General features: G+C 44.2%; 1 protein-coding gene across 1 annotated transcript in view; it reads left to right on the top strand.

Annotated features, from left to right (window-relative positions):
• The window catches only part of GC (GC vitamin D binding protein), a 127,365-nt gene extending 113,482 nt beyond the window's left edge, over positions 1-13,883 (top strand). Inside the window, exons 11-13 of the mRNA XM_033961301.1 lie at positions 4,682-4,814; positions 9,294-9,347; positions 13,559-13,883. Coding sequence (XP_033817192.1) covers positions 4,682-4,814; positions 9,294-9,347 — 187 coding nt within the window. The 3' untranslated portion in view covers positions 13,559-13,883. The remainder of the gene's footprint in view (positions 1-4,681; positions 4,815-9,293; positions 9,348-13,558) is intronic.
• The last annotated feature ends 1,713 nt before the right edge of the window (positions 13,884-15,596 follow it).

Genomic DNA, 15,596 nt, shown 5'->3' with positions numbered 1-15,596 from the left:
CCTATAGCTTGCCACTTCTTTCCCTCACCTCTTCCAGTAACTAACTCTATCCTCTTCCCTCAATCCTGCATGTGCCCTTTTTTTCTTTCTCCTCCCCACTTCCTTCCAGCATCTGCTCCCCCTTTCCCTCACACTTCCATTCAGCAGCTGTCCCTCCTCTCCACCACGCTTCCATTCAGTGTCTGTTTCCCTCTCTCTACCCCTTCCATCTACTGTTCACCCTCTATCTCGCCCCTTCCATTCACTGCCCTCTGTGCTCTTTCCATCCAGTGTCCACCCTCTCTCTCTCTCTCTCTCTCTTCCATATGGCATCTTCCCTCTTTCTATGCTCCTTCCATAAACTATCTATACCGTGCCCCTTCTCTCCTTTGTACATGATTGATTTCAACTCTGTCACCTCTCCGTTTTTCTATCTCTGTCACCACCCCCTCCCCTATGCTCTGGCATCTCTCTCCTCGCCTTTCTTTCCTTCCCACCTCACGGTCTGGCATCATCCCTTCCCTGATTCCCGCCATCTCTCTCCTTTCCTTTTCTTCCATCTCTTCCTCCCCCTCCATGCTCTGACATCTCCTCCTTCCTTTCCCCCTTCCTTTTCCCTTGGTCTGGCAAACCTTCCTCCTTCCCTCCATGCCCTGGCTTCTCTTCTTCCCTCCAAGCCCTGGCATCTCCTTTCATTCCCTCCAGTTGGGTACAGCAACACTCTTCTCAATTCTCTCCCCCTCTGCTCCCTTTCCTTCTTCTGTCACCCAAGGCCTGGTGTCCTGAACTTCATCGGGCAGCAGCATCATTCACAATTCACTTCTGTGGCCGGCTTCAGGCCTTCCTCTCTGTCGGGTCCTGTCTTCACGAAAACAGGAAGTAGGCAGGACCCGGCAGAGAGCAAGGCCTGAAGCCAGCAACAGCAGCAAATTGTAAACACTGCTGCTGCCCGAAGAAGGTAATGGCGCCAGGCCTTGTAGCACTGAGGCAGACCGCTTCTCCCCCTTCACAGCCGAACCCCCGCTGACCCTCCTATCTCTCCCCCACAAGTGAACCCTTCCGACTCTCCCAGTGAGAGCAGCAAACCTCCCTCCAGTAGCGTCGGCAACCACAGCACTGAACAGGCTGCTTCGCGGCTTTCTCCTGCCGGTGAAGCGTCACTGATGACATCATCAGTGACGCTTCACCTGCAGGAGAAAGCCATGAAGCAGCCTGTTTAGCGCTGTGGCTGCCGACGCTACTGGAGGGAGGTTTGCTGCTCTCGCTGGGAGGGTCGGAAGGGTTCACTCGCTGGTCACCTTAAGTAAGGAAGGAGGGAGCGTGATAGGGACCGGGCCGGCTGTGCACCCCCCCTAAGGCTGCACCTGGGGCAGACCGCCCCCTCCCCCCTTGGTACGCCACTGCACGGGCGTTAGGGGCAGAGCAGGCCTGCAAATATTTAAAAAATACAAATAATATTCAGGCCGGTTCTGCCCCTAATCCCCGCTTCTGCCCGGCTATTTTAAGCCCTGTAAACCCTCCTCCCCCCCCCTTAAGCCTTACCTGGTAGTCTAGCAGGTTTTCGGAGCAGTAGCAATCTTCCCACGCTCCTGCCCTGTGCAGATCGCTCACAGGAAATGGCTGCATTGAGCTCCTGTAGACTCTCAAGACTACGACGGAAGCTCAAGGCAGCCATTTCCTGTGAGCGATCTGCACGGGGCAGGAGTGTGGGGAGATCGCTCCTGCCCCGAAAACCCACTAGACCACCAGGTAAGGCTTAAGGGGAGGCTTACAGGGCTTAAAATAGCCTGAAAAATTAAAATGTTTTTTTTTTTGTTTTAAAATCGCAAATAACCGAATCCGCGGATGCTGAAACCGTGGATTCGGAGGGGGAAGTGTAGATATTTGGGAAGATGTTCAAACCATTTACATGGGCAAATATTAGAAGAGGTCAGACTCTGCTCTGAGGATAGCAGAGATCTCTAATAACTCAATGAAGTACTAGATTTTCACTTGCTAAAAATGTCATTACTCGTCTGCTAACCTCAGTGAGGGTCCCACACAGAATAAAGAGATGTATTTGGGTCTCTACTAATGGGGTTCTTTTTATTATAAAACTAGCTGATGCCCCGGCGTTGCACGGGTATTTAATTATAGCAATAACACTGTAAATGGAATCAAATAAAGATACTTTATAGTGGTGAATGAAATTATTTTTTAACAGCTTTATAAAAAGTACAATATTCAAATTATAATGAGAAATATTTGACAAAATGAATACAATACAACTAACACAAAACTTGATTATAAACAACATTTTTAGTTTCACCTCCAGGAGCAAGAACATATAAATTCTTGGGTGAACCCACCCTTGAGCAAGCAACATAGAGTTGACCATGGGAAAAACAGGGGGATCTTAAATGCACTCCACAGTATGTAATAGTCTGTCCCTGTGATTTGTTGATTGTGATAGAGAATGCAAGTCTCACTGGAATTTGCAATCTCTTAAACTGAAAAGGAAGATCTGTTGGAATAAGTGGCATCCAAAAGTTCCAGTATTGATTAAAACAACTGAATATGTGGAAACTCAGGTTGAAAAGAAACTCCATGCAGTTGTTTCCCGGTTCAGAATGGAACCTGTGTTCCTAGTTCAGCATATGTGAGTACTCATGTAATGTAATAACATTATGAACTGGGGTGCATGAAGGAAACAGTTACAAACACAGTTAGAACATACAAACTCTATATGTATGGTGTCCGTGGTAGAATAGAAATGATGTCCCTAGTGGTTATAGTGTCATAGAAAGTGTTTTATAGTTGGAATTACGGTGAGAATGGCAGCTTTTTACATCCTTTCCATTGACATGAATGGGTGAAATCTGATTTTCTGTTTGTAGCTCCGCCCACGTGTGCAGGTGGGCAGCGAGACCCCCAGAACATATCACCCCAGATAGTGAGGGATCTGCATACCAAGTTTCGTTCAAATCGTTCAAGCCGTTTTTGAATTACTGTGAGAATGGCAGCTTTTTACATTTTTTCCATTGACATGAATAGGTGAAATCTGATTTTCTGTTTGTAGCTCCGCCCACGTGTGCAGGTGGGCCGCGAGACCCCCAGAACATATCACCCCAGGTAGTGAGGGATCTGCATACCAAGTTGCGTTCAAATCGGTCAAAGCCGTTTTTGAATTACTGAGAGAATGGCAGCTTTTTACATTTTTTCCATTGACATGAATAGGTGAAATCTGATTTTCTGTTTGTAGCTCCGCCCACGTGTGCAGGTGGGCCGCGAGACCCCCAGAACATATCACCCCAGGTAGTGAGGGATCTGCATACCAAGTTTCGTTCAAATCGGTCAAGCCGTTTTTGCGTGATCGCGGCACATACACACACACACACATACATACATACACACATACATACCTCCGATTTTATATATATAGATGTACGCGCCCATGATAGAATTGCACTTAGGGCTCCATTTATCAAACTGCGCTAGCGGGATTAGCATGGACATTTCATCACACGCTAACCCCCGCGGCAAGCAAGAAAACTAATGCTTGGTCAATGGACGCGTTAGCGACTAGCATGGCAGGCGGTTTAATGTGCGGTATTCCGCACGTTAAACCCCTACCGCGCCTTGATAAAAGGACCCCTTAGTGCCACCTAGGTGTGCTTAGGCGAAGCTAAGCATTCTAACACGTAGGTGCACCATCTTTTTTGCTAGGGTTTTCTTTGCCCATAGCTAGGGGCCTAATTCACAAAGACGTGTCTAACTCAAAAACAAGCCTATGATCCGCCCCTAAGCCATTTCACTTTTATTATAGGCGCTTTGGTCTAGGTGCCTACTTTATATACAATCGAGTTTTTCGAGTTAGGTGCCTTTCAATTAAGACCAATTAAAGCCATTTGTGAGGTGTTATATGCAAATTAAGCCTATTAAACAATTAAGATAGACATGGCGGTACTTGAGAGAGTCCAAAGGAGAGCAACGAAACTGGTAAAAGGGCTGAAACACTGCCCATACGCAGAGAGGTTGGATAGGCTGGGGCTCTTCTCTCTGGAAAAAAGGAGGCTCAGGGGAGATATGATAGAGACCTTCAAGATCATGAGGGGCATAGAGAGGGTGGATAGGGACAGATTCTTCAGACTGAAGGGGACAACAGGTACGAGGGGGCATTCGGAGAAACTGAAGGGAGATAGGTTCAAAACAAATGAAAGGAAGTTTTTTTTCACCCAAAGGGTCATGGACACTTGGAATGCGCTACCGGAGGAAGTGATCAGGCAGAGTACGGTACAGGGATTCAAACAGGGATTGGACGGATTCCTGAGGGATAAAGGGATCGTGGGATACTGAGGGAGGAGCTGGGATGTAACACAAGTATAGAAAGCTAACCAGGTAATAAGTATAGAAACCCAACCAGGTCGTGCATGTGCAAGACCGGAGGGTTAGGACTTCGATGGGAAGATAGGACTTCAATGAGAAACCAAGGTGGCAAGGGAGCCCCTTCTGGTGATTCAGACAGGTCGTGACCTGTTTGGGCCGCAGCGGGAGCGGACTGCCGGGCAGGATGGACCTATGGTCTGACCCAGCGGAGGCACTGCTTATGTTCTTATGTTCTTATGATATCGGCACCCAACTGTAGGTGGACTTTATAGAATCAGGGCCATGCTGCTCGAGAAGTCATATCTGATAACGCTATCTTTTTCTGAACACCCTGCAGGTTAAGGCACAAACTTCATAAGCGGATGCCCAAAGTCACATCAGCTAAAATATCAGAGTTAGTGCAACAGCAAGCAGACTTGGCAAGCATATGCTGTATTCTGAATGCGCCTCCGGTGTATTGCAGTGAGCAGGTAACACTCTTAACTCTGTTTGATTGTTGAGCCCTGCATTGCTGTCTCATTTGTCGGGTTAAGTTAATCGCATTCCCTGCAACGCTTAGAATGAAAGCTGATTTGACAGTGAGCTCTTTATGGTACCCGAGAAACATGAAGGAATGCCATGGAACTGTTAAAAAAAGAAAAAAGTCTGTGAGATGCCATGAGTTACGTGCTCTATAAATTGTACATAAAGCAAAAGATACTGTATCTTAACTAACTTAAAAGCTCTGTGAGATAAATATGGATTATGAGCATAATCCGTTCCAGGAGCATGCTCGTAATCCAAAATGCTCGTTTATCAAAGCGAGTTTCCCCATAGGAAATAATGGAAACTCGCTTTGATACGTTCCCACCCCAAGGCCAGGGCGCTGCTCCCCCCCCCCCCCCCGCGTGATCCGGCACCCCCCGTGAGAACAGGCACCCCCCGCCCGACCAACTTTAACTCACCCCCCCTTTGGCACTGGCACGCAGCCCACAAGTGCCGGTGCCGGTGCCACTTGAACATCTTCTTCTTCTCAGTCTCTGCCGGCTTTCAGCATGCATCTGCGCATGCTCAAGCCCTTCTAATTCTCCCTCTCGCCGAGATTCTCGGCGAGAGGGAGAATTAGAAGGGCTTGAGCATGCGCAGATGCATGCTCAAAGCCGGCAGAGACTGGGAAGAAGATCTTCAAGTGGCACCGGCACTTGTGGGCTGCGTGCCGGTGCCAAAGGGGGGGGGTGAGTTAAAGTTGGTCTTGCGGGGGGTTCCTGTTCTCGCGGGGGGGGGGGTGCCGATTCGAGCGGGAGGGGGCCCTTTGCGAGCGGGGGGGAGCGATGCCGGTTATCGGGGGGTGCTCGCAAATCGAGTCAACACTCGGTTTGCAAGAGACGTTTTGCGAGAATGTTTTGCTCGTCTTGCAAAACACTCGCAAACCGGGTTACTCGCAAACCGAGGTTTGACTGTAATTCAAAAAAGAAAAATAAGATGAAAGCAGAACCTTCTTTATCAGGTCAGAAATGAGCAAAGATGACAGAATGTATAATTGAAAGGTGGGGAGGAAAAAATAGGAGAGATGGATGGGTGATCAGAATGACAAAGTAGTATCATTTTTGTTGTATACTGTAAAAAAAAAAATGAATTTTTTAGCACTGTTACTATTTAACATTGCTTTGTTGGTATTTGCAAGTCAAAAAATCATATAATATTGGAAAGGGTCATTGTAGCATTCTGAATATGAACAATTTGCCTTTAAATAAACCAAGGAGACATGAAAATTCCAGTGTTTTCCTTCTATACTGAACTAACCTTTTTCTTCACTGGAAAGAAAACGAGGGTATAGGTGTTAGGGCCACAGGAATATATGATCTGAGAGTAGACAGGGGTGCATAAGATGCTCCATTGGAAACAATTATTAAAAAATAAACTTGTGGAACACGTAGACAAACATGATTTAATGGGACAGAGTCAGCATTGGTTCAGCCGAGGGAGGTCTTGTATCACCAAGATGTTTGATTGCTTTGAAAGTGTGAATACACTGTGGATAAAATTTCATCGGTTGATATAGTGTATCTAGATTTTCAGAGAGCTTTTGGCAAAGTTCCTCATGAAAGGCTACTGAAAAAATTAGAGTCATGGGATAGGAGACAATGTTGTGGATTAGGGATTGGATAACAGACAGAAAACAGAGGGTAGGGCTAAATGGCCATTTTTCTTAATGAAGGAGGGTAAACTGTGGAGTGCCTCAGGGATCTGTCCTGGGACCAGAGATATTTAACATATTTATAAATGATCTGGAAATTGGAATTGTTAGGGTAAAAAAAAAAACTGTCTTTGTAATTTATACCCCAACTTTATCTTTCTTGCTATGCTTTTAACCAGTGGTCTGTTTCATTTCAAAGTTATTGTCAGGAAACAGGGACTCAGAACCCCTAACTTTCCTTCACAAGCAATGTTCGCAAACATGACAATGGAAACCGGAAATGAACTTAAATAATCAAATTAGTTTTATTGAAAGAATTCATTTGACAATTATAAGGCAAAACTGAACTAATGCAATGACATGGAGGGGCATAATAAAACAAATGTCTAAGTCCGTTTTGGGCCTAGAGCGCTAATTGCCAAGTCAGCAGCGTCCAAAGTTCATTCTTGAAAAATACGTCCCAAATTTTTTTTTTTTTTTTTTTTTGCAAAAATCGTCTACTTCTACATCCAGGTGTTTGATTGTCCAGACAACTAGTACATGATCTTTTCGATGTGGGAAGGACAAGCAAAATGATGGACTGGCCACCCAGACATGGCAGCAAAGTAGTGAGACACCTTAGAGGGCACTGTTGTGAATTTCACAAAAAGGGTGCCACATAAACATCTCACCTCAACTCCCTTACAAGTCATGGTGAGCCCCCAAAACCTACTATACCTACCTACTATGCCTACCTACTATACCTACCTGTCTACAACCCCAATAGCCCTTATGGCTGCAGGTCCCACCTATATGGCAGTACAGTAGGATTTTGGTGGACTCACATTTTCCATCATTATTAGATTTTATTAGATTTTAATATACCGACCATCAAACAAATATCTGGCCGGTTTACAATAAATTTTTTTTAAAAAAGTAAAGAAAGAGAAATTGAGAGCAAATATTTAGAAGTGCATATAGTGAACATTAAAGACATTAACATGACAAACTTGACAGTGAGGAAAAAAGGGAATGGGAGGGTAGAGTTACATTGTAGAGAGAAAAGGGAGTAAGGGGAAGTGGGAATAAAACATGTTGGGTGGGGGAGGTTCTTTAAGAGAGATACAAAATTAAAATTTAAAAAGAAAAGAAAAATATAAAATTAAAAAAAAAAAAAAATGAATGCACTGGTTAGAGTGGCTTATGGGCCTGGGTCCTCCTCTCTATGGTTCACTAGACCATTCCCCAGACCAATTAAGCCACCTCTGTGCAGTTTCCAATGCCAGGTGCTGATGTTCTGGAGGCAGCTAAGTACATTTTTATTCCAATTTTTATGGCAGTTTGGGGGGGGGGGAGTGTGGGAGGTCTATACTCTGTGTCTGCAGTGGTTATCTGGGCACTTTGGATACCTTCTGGGCACTTGCCTAAGTCACAACGTATAAGTTCCATCCAGGCAGCCTCAAAAAACTTTCGATTATCCGTACAGTACGACTTACCCCCTCTTCTATTAAACTGTGCTATCAGTTTTTAGCACAGAGAGCCGTGCTAAATGGCCCGCACTGCTCCCGACGCTCATAGGAACTCTATGAGCGTCGGGAGCAGCGCCCATTTGACATCATCAGTGATGTGGCAGAGGGAAGGCCCAGGCGGGGAAGGCCGTGAAGCAGCCCATTCAGAACGCTGCCGCCGCTGCTGTTTTTGGAGGCCTCGGAGCGGAGGTATGTCAGTCTCACGGTGGCAGGGTTGGTGGGTTCTGCTGCACAGGGGGTTGGGAGGGAGGGATAGAAAGATGCTGCACAAGGGGATGGGTGAGAGGAGAGGAAAGATACTGCAATTGGGAGGGGAGAGAAAGGAAAGAGGAAGAAGTGGGGTGGAGGAGAGGAAGGAAGAGATGATTGTTGTACATGAAAAAAAATAAGACATCCCATGAAAATAAGCCCTAATGCGTTTTTTGGACCCAAAATTAATATAAGACACGGTCTTATTTTCGGGGAAACACAGTATATCAATGCACGTTACAATGACAACATCCATTGCTGAGAGTCAGATTGACTAAAGTGTATTACTGTGTTAGTGCACACTAACTTGTATTAATGTGCATATATATATATATATATATATATGTATATATATATATATATATATATATATATATATATATATATATGTGAATTAATATAGTAGTGCACTTTAGTCAATCTAGCTCTTAGAAAATAGTCCTCAGTGGCAATAGCGGCGTTTGAGTTAAATAACATTCTCTCTGATCTCCTTAAAGCATATTAATACATTTTTCTTGGCCCGGCACACTAAACTCGGGCCCGTGTCTCCAGGGCCTCCACGCACACGTGGGCGTCAATGTGTTGACATCTTATGCACACGCACACATGACATCAATGTCTGCGCTTGCGCGATGGCCCTAAAGAAACGGGCCCTGAGCTTGGAGACTTCCAAAACCCGGACAAACTGCCAGGGAGTAGAGAAGAGGAAAGGCACTGCCGCCGGTTGACTCGCATACAGGACATCTCTCGTGGCACACCTGGAATTTCGTCACGGCACACAGTTTGTGATTCACTGCATTAAGCCAGTGTCTTATGGTCTCCCGACTTAATAAGATAAGCAGATTGTGCTCTCACCAGGGACAGTGAACGTATCTGCATATGTGTACAGTGCTGCATATGTCTAGCATCGCTATAAAATGATTAGTAGAAGTAGTATTTACATCTAGGTTCATCAGTCTCTATTTTTGTAAAGGAAGTTAAATATATGATCATGAACACATTTTTCTTATTTTCAGATTTCAAGAGCAATTGGACATAGGTGTGGCCAAGAGACCTGCCTTTTGCACTAGGTAGGTCCAGTAATTTCAATATGTAAAACAAAAACAAAAAAATGGGTAAAAATTACCATGAGGGTAATTTTATGGACATCAGCGTTTAGATGCCAAGAATATGCATAAATGACCAGTGCTTGCATATAAGTGGACATATGTGCATATTCACCTTAAATACCAATATTCTAGTGAAGTATTATTCTATAAGATGGCGACAGAATGTGATGGTTTGAAGGTGGGGCACACAGCAATGCACATACATAGAGTACTCTAATTTACGTGCTAGAAATCTGGGTATATTTACAATAGCTTTTCAGCTGGTGCAAATGATTCCACCAATATTACATGCAAATAAAAAGTAGGTGCCATCTTTACTTTTTAAAATAGGCTCCAAATAGATGCCCCTTTTTTAGCCCAAGGGTCGCATGCAGCCCCCCGAAGTCCTCCACTGTGTGGCCCTCAAACAGTTGGCTGAAAAGCTCTTTAAGTCCTGTAAAAGTGTTCATTTCAATCTTGCCCACTTGATACAGAGGGGCATTTTCGATATGACGTCAAATCCGCGTTTGGACATTTTACGGAACATGCACAAAAACCAGTGGTTTCTATTTTGAAATAGAAATTGCGTTTCTTTTTGTTTAGAAAATGACCACTTCTTAGATGTGCCTGTCCTCAGTGCATCTATTCTTTTTGAACCATTTTTGAGAACATATTCAAAAGACAACCATACAAAACAAGGCATTGGGATGTAGGAGGAGCCAGCATTTTTAGTAGAGTGGCCAAACGGAAGAGCAGTGGGGCACTTTAGTGGCCTCTGCAGTGAACTTCACATAAAAAGGCCCAGGTCTAGTGTGATGGCATCTATCAGTCTTGGATTGAGGCTGGACTTAATAATGGCGGCCACACCTCATCCTCTAGTGTTGGTGCATGAGCAAGCAAGCGCTTGGTACCCTGGTGGGCAAAGCATACCTAAGGTAGCTCCATTCATGTCTTTAAGCCAGATTTTGGTAATTAGGAAGGTGTCCCAGTTATTGCCTGTGAGCAGATCATTTAATATAATGTCTATGTTGTTTACGGACCTTGCATTTGCAAATGCAATGTCCTCTCATTCCTGCTTTCTGCCCCCCTGCACTCCCACTATATCACAAAACCTAGAATATGGTGACTACCAGCTGCTGTACATGTAGGACCCAGTATTCAGACTGTGGGAGACAGCTCTGCTATCTCCCATGGTCGATGGCAAACCCAGAAATTCAATGCTGGGCTATATATGGTGACTGGCATTGAATTTCTGGGAGGTTTTTTTTGGGTCGCTTTGACATAGCCGGTTAAGCCGATATTCATCAGCCGACCAACTAAGTTATAGCAGCCAAAGATAGACCTAACCAGCTATGTTGCATGACATTTCCAGTAACCAGGTTTGCAACTAAGTGCAAATATTCAGTGGCCATCTCTTGTTGAAAATTAGAACTTTGCCGGCTAAGTGCTATTTAACTGGCCAGGAGCCGTTCTTGGTAAAATAGCACTGAATATTGGGTAAGTAGGATGATATGCAGCTATACTTACAGCTCAGCAACCTACTCTAGGACTATTTATAGCAGGCCACTACTTAGCCACACCTATAGGAAACAATTCTATAAATGTGCATCCCTTTCATGCATCTCAGTGCAACTCGGTGGGAACCTATTCTATAATGGCATCCGAGCACCTAGATGCCATTCTAGAACACTGGCATCTGGTAATGGCGCATCTAACATTTATGTGGCTGCAGCCCCTTTGCATTTACCAATTTACTTGACTACTTGGAAGGTGTGAATAAACATGTAAATAAAGGTGAACTGATTGATGTAGCGTATCTAGATTTTCAGAAAGCTTTTGAGAAAGTTCCTCATGAGAAGCTCCTGAGAAAATTAAAGAGTCGTGGGATCGGAGGCAATGTTCAGTTGTGAATTAGGAATTGGTTATCAGATAGAAAATAGAGGATAGGGTTAAATGGCCATTATTTTCAATAGAGGAGGGTAAATAGTGGAGTGCCAAAGGGATCTGTACTGGCACCAGTGCTATTTAACATATATGTACATGATCTGGAAATTGGAACAACAAGTGAGGTGATTAAATTTAATCTTCCATGAGGTCTTCTTGCAATTTTTCACAGTCTGCATGCATTTTAACAACTTTTAACAGTTTAGTGTCATTTGCAAATTTAATGTGGACAAATGCAAAGTGAAGTACATTGGGAAGAATAACCCAAATCATAGTTACCAGATGTTAGGATCCACCTTGAGAGTCAGCGCCCAAGAAATAGATCCATGTGTCATTTTAGACAATACGCTGAAACCTTCCGCCTAATGTGCAATGGTGGCCATTAAAGCAAACAAGGTGCTAGAAATCATTAGAAAAATAATGGTAAATAAGACTAAGAATTTTATAATGCCTCTGTATCGCTCCACAGTGTGACCTCACCTTGAGTGTCTCAAAAAAGATATAGTAGAATTAAACTAGGTTCAAAGAAGATCAAGCAAGATGATAAAGGGTATGGAACTCCTCTCGTATGAGGAAAGGCTAAAGAGGTTAGGTCTCTTCAGCTGGGGAAAGAGATGACTGAAGGGAGATATGACTGAAGTCTACAAAAACCTGAGTGGTATAGAATGGGTACAAGTGAATCAATTTTATACGCCATCAAAAATTACAAAGATTATAAAATTACAAAAATTAGGCTCAGCCCTAAGGAAGTCCCTGCTTGGCTCAGGCGCCTCAGGCCCCTAACAAGGGAGGAGCCCTGGGTGCCTGAGCCAATCAGGGCCTTAGGCCCCTCCCCATGCATCACATGATGCACCAGGGTGGGGCTTAAGGCCAGCATTGCGTCGCAAGCCAGGCGGAGGAGAAGGTACAGGAGGACTTTGCAGTTCCTCCTGCACCCGAAGACTTGAGGTCTACGGAACAGGAGGGTCTGAGCACCCCTCCTGCTCCCAACTTTTAAAGGTACGGGGAGGAAGGAAGGTGGGCCGTCTGGGCCAATGGCGGTGGGAGGCAGTGTCGGGTAAGTTTGGGGGGGAGGGGTTCTGATGGCAGGAGGAAGTTGGCATCCCTCCTGCCATATTCACACGGACAACATTGGGTGGAGCAGCTGGTGGCAGGAGGGAGTGGGTATCCCTCCTGCCATTTTGGGTGGGTTGGGGGGAAGGGGTGCTATCGGGAAGCTTTTTTTAAATTTTATTGGACAGATATTTTGCGCAAAATATCTGTGCCATTTAAAAAAAAAAGCTGCTTCTCCTGTCACCACTGTCAGGGCTCTGCAATTGAGCAATTGAGTTGGGAGTTTGCATGCAAATCATTTGCATGCAAAAAAAATAGTGAATCAATTGCTGTTTTAAAATCAACTAGGAATCATCCAACAGCGATTGAATCGCTATCTTTAGTGAATATGGGCCTTAATCCTGTTTATTCGTACTGTTCAAATATTTAAAAAGTTTAAAGCACTTATCTCATTTCCATTTCACAGCATCGAGTGGAGACATGTCTTTTCCAACATGTTTCGCCCTTCAGCTTTTTCAAGGTTGCCCCCTAAAATTAAAAATTCACTATTAACACTGTGATATGGCACCATAAACCCTCTTATTTTGCAGGACAAAAATATCCTGGCATGTTTATAACCTATTTTATAAGCTAAGCTTACCCCAGTGTCTCACCCACTGCCATCCCGAAAACTGCTCTGTTGCAAAATGGCCATGGCATGTTCTCCTCTCCGCTCCTTTGTTTGTTTTTTTTTTACTTTCCCGGCACAATCAACTAATCTGAGTCATCCAATCACCCCTCATAACAAAGGCAACCACTCGATTTCTTGATTTAAAATTAACGGAGCTGCTGTGTTCAGTGTGAATATCCATTTTTGTTCCTTTTAGGTTCCTACAAAAGTTACAATTTAAGTTATATTTTGTGGACAAGCTTTTTGAATTTGGTGCTAACAGTCATTTTCAGCAAAGTTAACCCGTTAAGTGCCAATGAAAATAACCGATAGCTGAGAACCAGTGATTTAGCCAGTCGGCGGCCATTTCTGACTGGTTATATCATTTTGAATATTGGCCAGTATATGTTTACTAGTTACCAGGAACCTATAGGACCATTTGAATATTGATCCTATAATTTGTAGGTCTGGTCTTTGTCCTTAGTGGTGAGAATTGTTTCATATGTTAATTATAATCATGTGGTAAAAAAAAGTCTCTCTCTTGCAGATGCATGGATCATGAAACAAACACACATCAATAAGAAGATAATCAACATTTATGGATGAAGAATTAAAGATTAGACTACGTAAAACAGATGAAATTTGACCACGTAAAACAGATGAAATTAACTTGCAGTATTTCGTAACCTGCAAAACTCGTGTGATTTTGTTTCATATTTGCAATGCAGAACCACCAAAATAAAATGACTGAATGGAAATGGCTATGGTATTTTGTGGACTGCTGATGAAGGTTGTGTAGCCGAAACATAGGCCCAGGTCAAGCCTTCCTGGAATTCAATAAAGCTTTTGTGAACTCCATTTTGTTGATGCTCCACCGGTTTCCAGTGCCATTTTGCCTTACATTATCAATAGGGTGACTATACTGTTCTCCGTCAAACAGGACAGACTGAGCCAGTCTCGGTCTTACTACCATTGCATTTATAAGCATGTAGTTCTAATTGTTTAGAAAATCTTCAGAGCTAGGCGCCAGCAGGTGTCTAGATCACACCTTCCAGTGCCTAACTTAATTGCTTTAATCGGCTTTAATTGGCGCAGAAATTGAATGCACCATTTAAAGCTAGTTAAAAACATAGTTCATAGACAATCGCGCGCAAGACAATCGCGCGTGGACAAAATCGCGCAGACAACTCAACGCGAGACAACTTAGCGCGAGACATTTGAGCACAAGACAATTGAGCGCAAATTATTTTCCGAAATGTGCACGAGCGGGACAACTCAGCGCAAGACAATTCAGCGCAAGACAACTCGGCGCAAGACAACTCAGCGCCAGCAATGTCTTGCGCTGAGTTGTCGCTGCGCTCAATTGTCTTGCGCAGAGATATCGTGGCGCGCAATTGTCTTTAGTGCAATTGTCTGTGAGCGCCATTGTCTTAGCGCTGATTTGTCTGTGCGATTTTGTCCGCGCGCAATTGTCTTGCATGCTTTTGATCTGTCACCAAAAATATATTTAAAAAGTAGGTGCCTACCAGGGTAGGTAACAGTACCTAATGGCCATGTTTTTTGTACACTGCTTTGAATTTGTAAGCGGTATATCAAACTTGAAACCTATGGTCAAAGTAGGCGTATTAGGGGCAGAGATGACCTTAGGCTTCAGCGAATGGCTACCAGGATGGTTTTGGGGCTCAGGGAACTCACGTATGAAGAAAGGTTAAAAAGACTGCGGATGTACTCACTGGAGGAGCAAAGAGAGAGAGGGGACATGATTGAGACCTTTAAGTATATTACTGGGCGTATAGAGGTGAAAGATGATATCTTCAGTCTTACAGGGCCCTCAGTAACCAGAGGACACTCGCTGAAAATCAGGGGAGGGAAATTTCAGGGTGATGCTAGAAAGTACTTCTTCACTGAAAGGGTGGTAGATCATTGGAACGAGCTGCCTCAGAGGGTGATTGAGGCCAGCAGCGTGTTAGATTTCAAGAGAAAATGGGATATTCATGTGGGATCTCTAGGAGAGTAAGAATCAGGGAGTGGGTCATTGGTATGGGCAGACTCGATGGGCTATAGCCCTTTTCTGCCGTTAATTTCTATGTTTCTATGTTTCTATGTTAAGCGCTGCTAGGCATGATTCACCAGAAAACAGAGGTACTGGAAATGTAAGTTTTTCAAACCTTGGCCTACATTACCGACACCTGCCTTTTTTCATGGGCGACGGTACCCAGGATTCTGTTAATGACACTTAAGTATGATTGGCATGCAGCCAGCTCTGTTTTTCTAGGCACTGGTCAGCTTAGGCACCATCTACAGAATCCGGGCCTGAGTGCTAGCCAACAGAAGAAAGTGACAAAGGGAACTTAAGAAAATGAAAGAGGGATTATTAGCTGAGCATCTCAGATATCAACCTCCATGATTTTTATAAGTTATACTGCAGAGAGGGATAAAGCATAGTGAAATATCACTCACCTTAGAGCAGTGTATATCAAACTGTGTGCCTCCTGAGATTCCAAGTGTGCCGCGGCACGCTGAGCAGGAAGAGAGGCACCTGCAAGCTGACTTCCCTACGCAGTACAGCGCCAGCGCTGCCCGAT

The sequence above is a fragment of the Geotrypetes seraphini genome, chromosome 1 (genome assembly GCF_902459505.1).
Source record: "Geotrypetes seraphini chromosome 1, aGeoSer1.1, whole genome shotgun sequence".
Lineage (NCBI taxonomy): Eukaryota > Metazoa > Chordata > Amphibia > Gymnophiona > Dermophiidae > Geotrypetes > Geotrypetes seraphini.
Note: the sequence above shows the minus strand (reverse complement) of the source record. Positions and strands in the feature narration are given on the sequence as shown.